Consider the following 14,285-nt stretch of genomic DNA (forward strand, 5'->3'; position numbering starts at 1 on the left):
TGGGGTACGAGCCAGAGGTGCAGGGGTGGTGAGAAGCTTCACCAGAGACAGAGTGGGGAGCAGGACAGGCAGATGGACAAAATACACTGCTAAGGGGAGCAGAGCAGCGGGCAGGTCAGGAGAGGCTTGCCACTCCATGTGGATCACCTCCTGGGCTAGGGATTGAACTTGCACTGAAGGGCTGCAGCTAGCTTGCAGTGTAGCATTCTAATCCCTTGCTCCACCAATGAAGGCCCTTGCATTCTGATGAAGGCAGAGTGTATTTCCCAGTCTGCATGATAGTTGTATTTCGTGTAAGTGAATGTGCTGACACTCTGGCTTTGTTTATATTGAAAGATTATATTGATTAACACGGACTGCACCTCCAGGATCTTTAGCCACTGAGTCAAGACTAGACCCTGAACTGAGGTTGAGTCATCTAGTCTGTCAATGACAGCAGATGTCCCCTGTGTATTCATGAACCCCACCCCCCTTAAAATAAATTAGTAACTAGGGAACAGCTCCCTAGTCAGAGATATTTCCCAACCTCTATTGTATCCCTGGGCTATTCTTTTGAAAGTTTACAAGGAAAAGTAGTCACCTTTTGTATTCCAATTATCATTGACCATGGGAAGCAATCAGACTCAGATAATGATCTAATTAATCATTATTCTTTTCTTTGGGGGCCAACCCCTTAACAATCAGGGTTCATATGCTTTTCTTTCCAGTAAGTGATGAGCTTACTGTGAATGATATGTCAGTCAGGAGTTTTGTGTTTGAGTTTCAGCTGAGTCTCTAACAACTGACCTGGCCCAGCAAGGTAACATCTCTGATTCTCTTTCAAACAAAATATTTTATGGATCAGTCAATATAATAAATATAATATTGTAGGTCTAAAGAATCTTCCCTTTTATTATAAAATAACAAGTATTTATTGAGCTCTTCATTTTATGTTCTATGCTAAAAACATCATGCCAATTTTAATCACCCCAGGAAGTTGGACCATTTTATGATGAGAGAATGGAGGTTTTGAGAGTAGAAATTAGTTGATCAAAACTGGTAGACAAAAGGACTAGAATTTATGCTCCTACCCAACTCCTTTATAGCCATACTATTAATCATTATGCTGTGCTGCTTAGACTTGGCACATACTATAAGAGGATCTTTAATCTATCTTAATTTGAGACATGTTTTACTTTCTATAGGGTGATTCCCCTTTTCCATCCTTAAATGTTCTGTCTTTTTCTAATGCCAAAGGAATTGAAAGAACTTTTGTACTGCCATGTGTTTCATTTATAAACAGTCCCAGACCATTTGAAAACCCACATCATTTTTGAAACTGGATGTACTAGCTTATTTTTCACAGTAACTCTTAATACTTTTTTGCCACATTGTTTTTTTATAAAATAAAAGATCAAATGTGTGAAAAGAATTTCACACAAAATTCCTCTGTATGTCAGCAGTCATAGTAACTGCAATTGATTATTGTAGCCAGAATTAAGGCAAAATAATTTAGACTATGGTTGTTTTGTGAAGACCTACTTAAGACAATTAGAATTTGAACTTTTAAAAATTCTTAATGTCATTTGGGCTGGCCTAGTTATATTACCAAACTTGGACTGCTGTGGATATATGTAGGACATCTGGTAGAGAGATGACCAAAGTATGATCTAAATTATCTTGTAGTGATAGGTTGATTATTGAATCGTTGTATTTTATTCATTAAATAAAAATTTGGGAATATTTTGCTCTTCCAAAAGACTGGGAAGGAAAACTGTACTAGGAAATTTAGGCTATAATAGTAGAAGAGCAAAGGGACAAGAGACTTTCAGGGGAAATGAGGTTCAATAGAGTCATTCAGGAAATGGTGAATTATGTGGTAAACCCTGTATTAGGAGAGGGACTGCTGAGGGTGGCCCCCAATTTTGCTGTATTGAAAAGACCACGAAAATGAAGAGGGCCAAGTACAACTTGAAGATTTAAGGGGACTTACAATATTTTACTGTGGCTGCAACACTGAACTCAGGGGAGAATGGCTTGTGAGGCAGTCCACAGATACATGAAAGTATAGACTTCTTTGCAAGCAGTGTGTGCTTAATAGGAAAGTCAGAGTTATCTAGGTAAACTCATTAGTTTTTAGTGGTCATTGTTTTATTTGGCATTTTCAGCAACCAGTCTCCACATAACTTTTTAACCATCTCACCACTCCCTAAGCCACTTACCCACCTACCCACCTAGTGCTTGAGCTACACCTTCAACAACCAGCAGTTGAGAGATCTTTTAATTCTGTGCATGAGAGGCCAATTAAAAGAGAAAGTTGCACCCTGGCTTCCCTTGGGTTTCTAAAACCCCCACAATGCTTATTGCATTGTTGGCTATTACCAACGTTAGACTTTTGAGATTTTATATTACACAGATTTTTAAAAATTGTTGGCATGATTATTCTAAAAATTGTAAGTAATAAACCTACTTAGGGCTGGCAGTGTGGCCTGAGTATTAGTTCAGGCCCAACCATGGCCCTCGACCTAGCCGTCTCTCTCTTGCCAGAGACCACACCCCTCCGCAGACATAACCACAGAAGACTATTTCTTTTGGACAGGTCTCTGACCTCGAAGCCAGCTGCCTTGAAGCTTTGGGTGCTAGACATAATATGGGTAGAGTCCAAGAGTTATTTCTATTTTATATATTTAGTTTGACTGTTAATTATTTTTATTCATCGTAAGTTTGGCTCTTGGGGTATATCTAAAATATTTCCAAAAATGTATGCTTTTAAGTGTCATATGTGTAATCTAAAGTCCATTGGGACGTGCAAAGAATACTACAATTTATGGTAGCACCCACAGCAATGCCATATTGTTTCTCTCTTGGACATATAGCAAGTTGAAATGTGGATTGAACTCCACCAATGCATGTAAAATCTTTAGTTTTCTTTCTTGCGGATATGATGAGGTGAGTTTTTCCTCAGAAAATAGTTTGTGATCAGCCTGGACGGCTGATTTTTCCCCATCAGTTTCTCCTTTTAATAATTGAAAACTACTGTTCATTATTTACATAAAACTGTCCTTTTCTGGTCTGCTTTCTATAACCTTTCCCCTCTGAAGAATTTTAAGAATGCCCTAACTTTTCTCTAGGGGATTTTATGCTGCTTTATCCCAGATGTGGGACATAGACTAAGCTGAGGTTTTGTGTGTGTGTTTTTTTAATGTTCTTACATTTGAAAGACGTTCTTTTAACCTATGAGCTAAGCTGCCACTGAAAAAGGACTTTTAAGAAAGTTAAGTGGTTAAGAAAATATGTGAGTTTGGTTTAAATCTTTGACATAGTAAATAACACCAAAATCCCATATGCAAAATGGAAAAGTAGACAGCAGTTTCAGATAGAAAGGGGGGGAAGGACACGTGCAATAGAAGCCTTTTGAGTCTGGAATCTTATTTTGTGAATGAAGACCCATCAGTGTCTAGTTCCAGCGCCATGTGTCTGGTCTCTCCCTGCAGGCTTGATGTCAGCCCACGCCATGCAAGGGTGACAGAGAGTTATCCTGCTTTTGTCCTCTGTTCACACCTTCGCTGGCACTAGAGGATAGCTAGTTTTATTCAGAATATTTTTTCTGTCATCTTATTGGTGAACTTATCCTAGTCACTGGTTTATAATGAAGAATGTTAGGAAGAGGGGAGCAGTTAGCATAAGGGAAGGTATATAAACAAAGCAGGATTTTCTTTTTATCCCTAATGTCATTCAGATTACCAACATTTCACCAATAGCTTTTGGTTACAGTGCTTTTCATGTTAATATCTAACAACTACATGAAATGTAAACATTTGTATGTGATCAAATGTGAAAAGAATATCAAGAAGAGTTAATCTTCCCTATTTAAACCAGACATATGTTTCCCCAAATTCAGGGTTCTGTTTTCCACAATAAATGCTTGCCTGACCGGCCATGTTTGATGTATTAGTTAAAATACTAGGTTTTAGGAAGTTTCTTTCTAGTTCAATTTTGTTGTACTTTTTTTTTTTTAAGATTTATTTATTTATTCATACAGAACTGGGGTGCAGGCCAGAGATGTGGAGGGTGATAGGATTCACCAGAGACAGAGTGGGGAGCAGAACAGGCAGATCAACGAAGTACACTGCTGAGGGGAGAAGCGGGCAGGTCAGGAGAGGTCTGCCGTGCCATGTGGTCACCTCCGGGGTAGGCGGGGATTGAACTCATGAGGAAGTGGTTTTAGCTTCTTAGTGCTGTGCTTTAACCCACTGCACCACCAGAGAGGGCCCTTGTTGTACATTTTAAGGCTCTAAATTCATGAGTCTTGTTCTTCAATATTTAGACATTTTCTTCATGAAGTTGCTATCTACCGTATGTTTCCTATTATGCCATGTTCCAGTGGTTAACTGCCTTCTTTCTCCCCCCTTGTAGGATCTTTCGAAGATGGTTAGGCTGTCTTGGAGATTTGGAGATTGGGTGCCACAATGAGGACTCACACGCGGGGTGCTCCCAGTGTGTTTTTCATATATTTGTTTTGCTTTGCATCGGCCTACATCACCGACGAGAACCCAGAAGTCATGATTCCCTTCACCAATGCCAACTACGACAGCCACCCGATGCTGTACTTCTCCCGGGCAGAGGTAGCGGAGCTACAGCTCAGGGCAGCCAGCTCGCACGAGCACATCGCTGCCCGGATCACCGAGGCGGTGCACACCATGCTGTCCAGCCCCTTGGAGTACCTCCCTCCCTGGGATCCCAAGGACTACAGTGCTCGCTGGAATGAAATTTATGGCAACAACTTGGGTGCCTTGGCAATGTTCTGTGTACTGTATCCTGAGAACATTGAAGCCCGAGACATGGCCAAAGACTACATGGAGAGGATGGCAGCGCAGCCTAGTTGGTAGATTTTTGTCTTTTTCTTCTTACTGTTAACTCTGCAGTGTAAAGAAATTAATTCGCATTCAGATAAAATCTCAGAAGCCAGATTTTCACTTAGTTATGTGTATGGTGGGGGGGCTTATTAGTTGGGTTGCCATGTCTGATGAATGAACCATAATTTCAAAGGACCTAGTGACTTCCATGTTTAAAGTTAGAAGGAAAATATTTAGACAGAGCCTAACCAAGAAAAAAATAACTTGCAGAACTGAATAAATAATATCATCTTAATTGAGAACCTTTTCCGCTAGTTTAATAAGCTTTTCTCCCATCATCTAGCGTTAGGTTTTGATTGACCTTCAAGAGGTTTAAACATTTCTCTGGCAAGAAATTTCCATCAATTTAGATTAATTTGTATTTATGACAATAAAGAGCTAAATGTAAAGGTGATAGGGTTAACTGGCAGTTTATAAATAGGAGTCTACCCAATAACCAACAAATTATCCAAACTTATAGGAAAATCAGTGTTATAGTGTAATTGTGTGAGGAACTCTAATTATGTAATAGTTTACTTTTAGAAGTTTTAGGTTTGAAAACAGCTTCCTATTTCTTTTTGATTACCTTAGCTTTATTTCTTTATAATGAATATGGGATGGATTGGGTAAACTAGAGATTTTATGGGTATTTTGTTTAAATGTTGTTTAATATACATTCATGATTCATTTACTAAAAAATGCAAACTACGTGAAATAGTCTTTCAGGATTATGTGAGCTGTTGCTATCATAGGGATGATGAGAACCTATTACAAGATCATCAGTGCCTAGAAATTCCAGTAGATGCATTTAATACCATAATGAATTTACTTTTTTTTTTAATTTTTTTAAGAATTTTATTTATTCGTACAGAACTGGGGTACAGGCCAGAGATGCAGAGGGTGAGAGGATTCACCAGAGACAGAGTGGGGCACAGAACAGGCAGATGGATGAAGTACACTGCTGAGGGGAGCAGCAGGCGGGTCAGGAGAGGTCTACCGGGCCATGTGGTCTCCTCCGGGGCATGGAACTCATGCTGAAGTGGCTTAAGCTTCTTTGTGCTGTGCTTTAACCTGCTGGGAGGGCCTGAATTTACTTCTTGCATGAATTATATCTCACATGTCAGTGGGGTGAAGAATGGTAGTTTGCAAACTTTCATAATTTATTTCCTCCTCAATTTCCGCAACTATAGAAAAGAGTTGTAATTCCTCCTAAGTGTCTAAAGGTGTGGTAGAAAATGCTGTTTCCTTAGAAAGCTTGAAATTTTTTCTGGATTTTCTGTCAGAAAATCTTAATGAAAAGATTAAGGAGGAGTTGGAATTAAGCCCATATAATAGCTGATTTTTAAAAACATTGTTAGGTATTTATAGCCATTTTGATGTTTATAATATTTTAGGTTGAATTTCAAAGAGCCTTTTAAATTTATTTTATCTCAAAATAAATTTTTGAGCCATGTGTGCTGTAGTTTTTGTCTTTGAGCTTAATGAACTGATCCGATTCTGTTCCTAACATCAACAAAGAATGTAAAAAGAAGGGAAAAAAATAAACATAGGCATGAAATTTTGGTATTTGACCTGTAAGACTATATGATCAAATGTAGTAGACACTCACTTGCCTTTGTGCAATTCGTTTAGAATGGCAACAAAATTTAGGGGGAAAATTGTCTGGAGTACCTTTTCTTTTATAATTCTAACAGTTTCTGTTTTAGGTAAATAAGTGAGATTTGACAGGGTAAGGTACGGATGAAAATGTATCAGATAATATCCAGTTAAAAGGCATTTGCTTTCACGAAGAGTAGCTTACTGTGAAGTATCACTTTTATGAAGGATTTTTTTTAATTTCATATTTGTTGGTTATTAGAGCTGAGTTGATATCTACTAGATTGTTTATTTATTTACTTATTCAATTATTCTGGCAGTATTGATAAAAATAGGCCTAACTCAGTGCTGCCATTGAGTAACCCAAGTCAGTCTATGTTATGAGAGCTGAGCAGTTGACTTCTTTTCTCTTGACTTCCTAGAGGCTGAAGGTTAGAAATTGAGAATTTACCTTTATATATCAGTATTTATTCCAGAAATGATCCTTGCTAAAAATGGAGCTACTGGGGCCCTCCCTGGTGTCACAGCGGGTTAAAGCACAGCACTAAGAAACAAAAGCTACTTCTGCTTGAGTTCAGTCCCCGCCCCAAGAGGTGACCACATGGGGAGGCAGACCTCTCTTGACCCACCCCTGCTCCCCTCAGCAGTGTACTTCCTCAATCGGCCTGCTTTGCTCCCCACTCTGTCTCTGGTGAAGCCTCTCACCGCCCCTGCACTCTGGCCTGTACCCCAGTTCTGTAACACATAAATAAATCTTTTATAAAAATTAAAAAAAAAAATTGAGCTACTGGAACATCTTGTCGTGGAGTAACTACTGTTACTGGGTTGTGCTTTTTAATTATTTTGGGGGAGAACTTTAGCTTTTTTTTTTTTTTAAGATTTATTTATGTATTCATACAGAACTGGGGTACAAGTCAGAGGTGCAGTGGTGGTGAGAGGATTCACTAGAGACAGAGTGGGGAGCAGAACAGGCAGCTAGATGAAGTACACTGCTGAGTGGAGTAAGTAGCCAGCCAGTCAGGAGAGGTCTGCCTAGCCATGCGGGTCAATCACCTCTGGGGGTCAATCACCTCTGGGGCAGGGGATGGAACTAGTACTGAAGCAGCTGTGGCCAGCCTGCAGTGCTGTGTCCTAACCCGTTGTGCCACCAGGGAGGACCCCACTTTAGCTTTGCAAAAGTGACCACTCCCAACTTCTAGACTCAAATTTTCATTTTGATTTATAGTTGAACTTAATCAGTTTTTTAAAATGTTAATTCTATTAAATGTTATTTTTCAGCTATCTGTGTAAATCAACTAAATCTTTTCCTTTAGTACATTGTGGGTACTGTCATTGTCTTAACACATAGTTCATCTATGTTTGATTTCAGAGGAGAAAAAAAAAACTAGTTCTTAGTTACAAATGAGTGCAATAAGTAATATTTTGGAATTGAAAAAAAATCTTCCTACAGTAGCTTTTCAGAATTAATACAGTTGCCATTTTCCTGACAAGCATTTCTCTCATCTTATAACCCAGTAACTTTATAATTGTAGCCTAGGTAAGTGCTGCATACATTGGCTGTTTGAAACTTAACCTGAGGATAAGTTTAAGTTTTTGCTCATAATGAGAGGAAAGCTCTAAATAAAGGGTTTCATGAGGGCCCACCCTGGTGGCCCAACGGGTAAGGATGCAGCACTGCAAGCTAGCTACAGTCACTTCAGTGCAAGTTCGATCCCTGGCCTGCGAGGTGATCCCCATGGCGCAGCAGACATCTCCTGACCCTCCTGCTGCTCCCCTCAGCAGTGTACTTTGTCGATCTGCCTGTTCTGCTTCCTGCTCTGTCTCTGGTGATCCTCTCTCTCACTGCCCCCTGAGCCTCTGGCTTGTACCCCAGTTCTGTATGTATATATAAATAAATAAATAGTTTCATGAATTTCTGTGCACGGCTATTACACAGGTTTGTAGCACGTTCTGCATTCTGATGCAGTAGGAAAGCTCACTGGAGTCACTCTTCCTGGATTCTAGGCCCGACTTTCACTTTTCAGCTGTGTTGATTCAGACTTATTTACTTGATTTGAGCCTTAGTACCGTGATATATATATGTGCAGAGATAATAACAGTAGTATCCACCTGTAAGTTTGTTAAGATTAAGTGAGATAATCAATAACTATTACTGTGATTATTCTACTTATTACCTAGACCCTACTCTATCAAGTTTTATCTCTCTATATATAATTTCTGTTATTTTTGAAAAGTAAGGACTAAATGGTATTTGTTCATCATTCAGCTAACATTTATTAAGCATCTCTTGTATTTCATACACTGTGCTGGGGAGTGGAATTTCAAAAGTAAAGAAATAGCCCATTGTCTGGCTGGCTGTCTGTCTCTCCTCTCCTTTGCCTGCTCTTCTCTCGCTCTCTAGATATATAGACTAGTTATATATGTATAGTATATACATATATGTCTGTAAGGAAATAGTATTTGGAATTTATTTGTAGATTTTGCTCATTTGTTTAAATTGCTTTCAAAACTAGAACATCTGTTTAACTCATAACATTTTTCTTTTGGCTTTGTTCCATCAAAACTTCTAGCATTCCTCCCCTGGGCCCTTTTTTGTGCTTATAAGAATCTGACAGTAACACCAATGAAGGCTTGGGGGAGAGTAACCATGATATGTTTTTAGCCTGTTTGTTAAAAAACATCTGATATAAGCATACATCCAAATTCATCACTGTGGTTCATTTCATTTGAGTATTTTGTAAATAGTTTCCTTTAGGTGTTTTATTTAAGAGACTTGCAGCCTTATAAAAGTTAAATGGAAAATTCTAACTCTACTGGTCTTATCATGTGTCATCTGATACAACGAACCAGAGTAGAAAGGAAACCTGATAGATTGATAATGTTGGTGTTAACTGAAAAGTAGCAGCACACAAGGCTTCTTTCTTCTACTAGCTTTATTATTGTGTGTGTCTCCCAGTATCCAGGCAATTTGGCACCTCAGAAAGATGAGATTTATCTGTGTGTCATAGCTGCCCTTGCAGATACCCACAACCTCTCTCAGAAGCTCTCCCCTTTGTTCTTCTACCGTCTCCTGATACTCATGCTTCATAACATGAAAGGTTGCTCCCCAGGGTTAAATGAGATAATGCAGGCAAAACACTTAGCATTATGTACCTGACACACAGTTGTAGTAAACAGTTTTTTATCATTCATATGTCACAGAAATGGGTATTTTCAAGTTGCTTTATTTTCCACTTTCTTAATATTCAGTACGCCATTTTATCTGACACTCTGGATTTGTGTTTTTGAGAAGTATTTGTTGTGAATCATCCTTTCCCCCTTTATAGTATTTTTTGCTTACATATCATCAGAAAATAAATCACAGAGGAAAGAAATTACTTCACTCTTGCATGAGAGCCAGTCAGTTACAGGAAATCAGAACTGGTGAGGGAAACAAAGAAAGTTGAACTTTGGGACAGAGGAGTAATTGTATTTTTATTCGCAACAGGCTGCATATTAAATCCTTGCCTGTGGATTATAAACTTATGGAGAGTAACATCTAAGGCTGTATTTGCAAAATAAAACAATAAAGTAAAATAAAGAAGGGAGGAAAAACGGAAAACAAAACCTCTGGCATATTGAAATGAAACCATCGGTCTTGTTCCTGTACATTCCTTTCTCAGCATGGCCTGCTGGACTCCAAATGCACTTTCCCTATTGCTGTACTGTAGGCTTTTACTTTTCCAAATTTCACTTTCATGCTGACAGTATAAAGGGGGAGGTATTGGGTTCCAACATGTGACACCATTGCATTATGAATAAAAAAGATGATCCTGGGCCTCTAAACCATATACAATACGCTAAACCAGTGTTGCCTCAATTAAAAAAAAAAAAAAAGGGTTGGGGGTGAAGATAGATCAGATTTTCCACTCATGAATTACAGTGGCAATGACTGGGAGTCTTAGCCCAGAGTGCACCTGGAATCCATCCAATTCAAGAAAACAAATCTAGGAGACTTGTGAAAACTAATGTGGGCTGCTCGGAAAAATCTCATTCGTTTTTCCTTCCTTTTACTCTTCTGCTTCCCTCTCTTTCTGTCTTCCTTTTTCTCTGTTCTTTTCATTCAGTGACCTAAAGAGAGCCATTATGACCTTTTACTCTGCTTTAGATCACTGGAAATAGACTGTATAAGGCTTTCTGCAATGATCAAATTAACTAAAATTTAGAAAAATGCATGCATTAGGATATTGGGAATTCCCTTCTTGAACACCAGTTTATAAAGCAGGTTGCTGCCAGCATCATTCCAAATGAAGACACTGGATATAGATGGAAGTCAAGTGACCTGTGGCAGGAGGGTGCTTGGGGAGACCTGCTCAGGGAGGGGTGAAGTCAGACGGAGGGGTTAGCTGAGCACGTCATGTGGAGTGTGATGGTTCAATAGACAACTAGCAAACTGCTCAGCAAACTGCTCTCCATCTATTTCAAATACAAGTGTGGATGAAGCAATTTTAGGATGTTTTATAGCAGCTCTAATCATACACAATTGGGGCAAAATTTAAAGTCAAAAATTTTGGTGGGATTTGTTTAACTCTAAAAGTCAGCATTTGTAAAGCCCTCTGTTTTTCTGTGTGCTGTGTCACTCACTTTCTTCTACCTCCTAACCTTTTATTGTCATTTGTTGCCTTTTTAAATTCAGTGTGGACTTCCAGATTATTTAGAAGGAGCTATACATAAGACCAGAGTAACCCTTGTCCCTTTTCTGATGGGGTTCTAATTCAGTGCCCTCAGCCCATTTTCAGAGACAAAGGCAACATGAACAAATTAAATTCCTACATGGTCTTTACAATCCGAGTCATAAACTTGGGCTAAAAACTTGCCAAGCACGATGTTTGAATTTTGTGCTTTCCTTGTCCCAAATCTTGAAGGATAATGTTAGTTTGCAAATGCTGCATGTATGTCTGTATTCTGTTTCAGTGAACTTAGTAATGATGTCATAAAAGTTTGCTTTATATATTAGGTCAAATAGCTATGTAATTTAATGTCACTAAAGATGTAGGGTCTTGCTGGCATTAAGTTATTACTAATATTGTAGAACTATGTTAAATTACTAGAGGATAATTAATAGAATGAGTATGCCCATGAAGTCTCTTATAAAACTGGGCAGTTCATTTTGCCTTGCTTACTGTTAGAATGACCTTTTAATTCTCATCTCCTTTGGCTATATCCATTAAGTGAAGACATTTTAGCTATACTGAATTTGATTTCTATTCCACCTTTCCCTTTACTCTCATAGTGCCAGTATGCTGAGTTAGAACAGCAGGAGGAGACGTACTTAGTCACGGAACAGAACCCTGCTTATCCTTTGAGCCTATGGTTTGGAAAATTGTGTGTAGGATAGCTTGGGAGGGAAGAATGGTAGGAAATGAACTAGGTAGAAGTTTATTATATTAGTCTAGGAAGGACATGAAGATCACTATTAAGACAGTAAGTGTAGGGAGATGGAGGAATGCCTTTAGTGTAGATTCTCTGTCCTAAATGTCTCTTAAATTGGTGAGATATGGGGCATTTTCTCAAAGTGTGAATTTTGAAATTTTTGTACTGAGGTGTAATGTTGGTATATAATAATGTCTATGATTTAACAGTCTAGGTTCACACCTATTCAGATATTTATTATCATACCACAGCTACCACTAAAGAACCCCAATATTCCTCTCTTAGATTCTCTACACCTTTAACTCCCCACCTTCTACCTTTTCCCTCTGGAAATCTCTGTTATATAGTCAGATTTCTAGAGAGTATATTCATTTTGTTTAGACTTTTCCTTTGTTTTGTTTTGTTTTTTATATTTCACATATGAGTGCTCCATCTGGTATTTGTCTTTCTCCTTCTGCACTTATTTCACTTAGTATAACCCTCCTGTTCCATCCATGCTGGTGGAAATGGAAAGATTGCATCCCTTCTTAGAGGAGTAGCGTTCCATTGTGTGCATACCCCACAGCTTTTCTGTTCCCTCACCCATCATCACTGGGCACTAGGTGGTTTCCCTAACTTGACTGCAGTGGCCATGGGAGTGCATATAGTCCTTCCAATTTCATGTTTTTATACTCTTCAGATAGTTATCAGCAGTGAAATTGGTGAAGCAATATGGTAAATGTATTTTAAATACTTTTAGACAACTCCATACTATTTTCTGTAAGGGCTGTCCCAGTTTGCATTCCCATCCACAGGTTATGAAGTTTCCTTTTTCTCTACACACTCACTAGCACTTGTTTCTGTTCTTTTTGATATGGGCCATTTTCACAGATTTGAGTAGGTATCTCATTGTGGTTTTGATTTGCATTTCCGTGGTGATAAGTGATGATGAGCACTGTTGGCAATCTTCATGTCTTTATTGGAAAAGTGTTTATTTAGATCTTCCACTTTTGTTTGGGTTAATTGTTTATGTTTTGTTGAGTAGCATGAGTTTCTGTACGTCTTGGATTTTGCTGTATTTTATGAAAATATTTTCTCTAACTACATAAAGTTTTTTGTTTTAATGACACTTCCTTTTGCTGTGTAAAAAACAGAAATCCTGACATATGTACAACTTTGAATTTGATTTCCGCTTTGTGCACTGTGGATACCTTTATTTGTCTGGCCTTGTACTCTGAAGAGTTGCTTGTTACCAACTTGTAATCACAGAGGCATTGTACCTTTGGCTTACTTGGAAGCTATAGAAAGAATTCAGGATTTGATATCTCATTGCATAGTTTACTGGAGAGTCTCAGGTTACCTAGTCTTCAAATACTTCTTCACCTGGTATTCTTCCTTTCCTACTCTCTTGAATTTTAGCAGCCATTATATTAACATGTATATAATATTCATGGTGCTCCCTATCAGCTAACCTCAAAATAATTTTGTTTTCATTCACTTTAAAGCCACCTGTATCAGTCTTTGAAATGAATGTTAGTGGTAGTAGGCAGTGGGAGGTAATATTTTATTGGAATTATGAGTAAGGCTGTACAAATCCTATCTATGAGCTCTGTCCTGATCCTATTCATGAACTGTGTTCTTCATGGCTCAGTTTCCCATCTTTAAATTGGTGATGAGTATAGTACATACCTCATAGTGTTTGCAGGAGTAAATGAGTTCATGAAGCAGCATCCTTCATAAGTTAAGTGCTGGCTATTATTATCACTGTTACTTTGCTTATATTTTGTGTTCTTATCCATTGATGGCAGCAATGGGAATTCTTATTTTTAAATAAATGCATGCATATACTCACATAAATTTATCATATAACTTTCATTTCTGGGCATTTTGGGGATATAAAAAATTTGAAGTCAAGTTATATTTTTTACCTCGAGTTCTTGATCTATAGAAGATATAAGCTAACTAATACACAGTATTAATTAAGATGATCAATGCTGTTTTAGAGAAAGTACACTGTGTATTGGGAAAACAGAGGTATTTTGTCTGATTTAGGAGCACCAGGCTAGCTTTACAAGCCCAGTAGTTCCAAAGGAAAAGAGAAATCAGCCAAATGCAGAGGGAAGAGTGTGTTCTAATTGGTTTACACAGGAGTAAGTGATGTTCAAAATCTATGATATCAGAAAGTAGAGTGCTTTTGAGAAACTGAAAATTTAATGCAGCGAGATTATCAACCATGAGATTTTCAGTCAAGAGTCAGATGCTGCCAGGCATTTCTTCACCATAGGAAGAAGTGTGGAGTTTTCTTTCAAACATTGTGAGGGCATTATAAATTTTACCAGGACAGTGACATCACCAGATTTGTGTGTGTATTCAACTGTCTCATTGTAAAAAAGAATTACTACACAATAGAACAAATGTGTGTCT

At 38.2% G+C, this 14,285-nt stretch overlaps 1 protein-coding gene across 2 annotated transcripts in view; it reads left to right on the forward strand.

The window, feature by feature from the left end:
• The window catches only part of DSE (dermatan sulfate epimerase), a 137,035-nt gene that overhangs the window by 97,823 nt on the left and 24,927 nt on the right, over positions 1-14,285 (forward strand). For both annotated transcript variants that reach the window (XM_012722196.1, XM_004673789.2), the window contains exon 3: positions 4,396-4,864. In XM_012722196.1, coding sequence (XP_012577650.1) covers positions 4,449-4,864 — 416 coding nt within the window. In that variant the 5' untranslated portion in view covers positions 4,396-4,448. The remainder of the gene's footprint in view (positions 1-4,395; positions 4,865-14,285) is intronic.

Source organism: Condylura cristata, unplaced genomic scaffold (assembly GCF_000260355.1).
Source record: "Condylura cristata isolate star-nosed mole 26May11 unplaced genomic scaffold, ConCri1.0 scaffold00001, whole genome shotgun sequence".
In the NCBI taxonomy this organism is placed as follows: domain Eukaryota; kingdom Metazoa; phylum Chordata; class Mammalia; order Eulipotyphla; family Talpidae; genus Condylura; species Condylura cristata.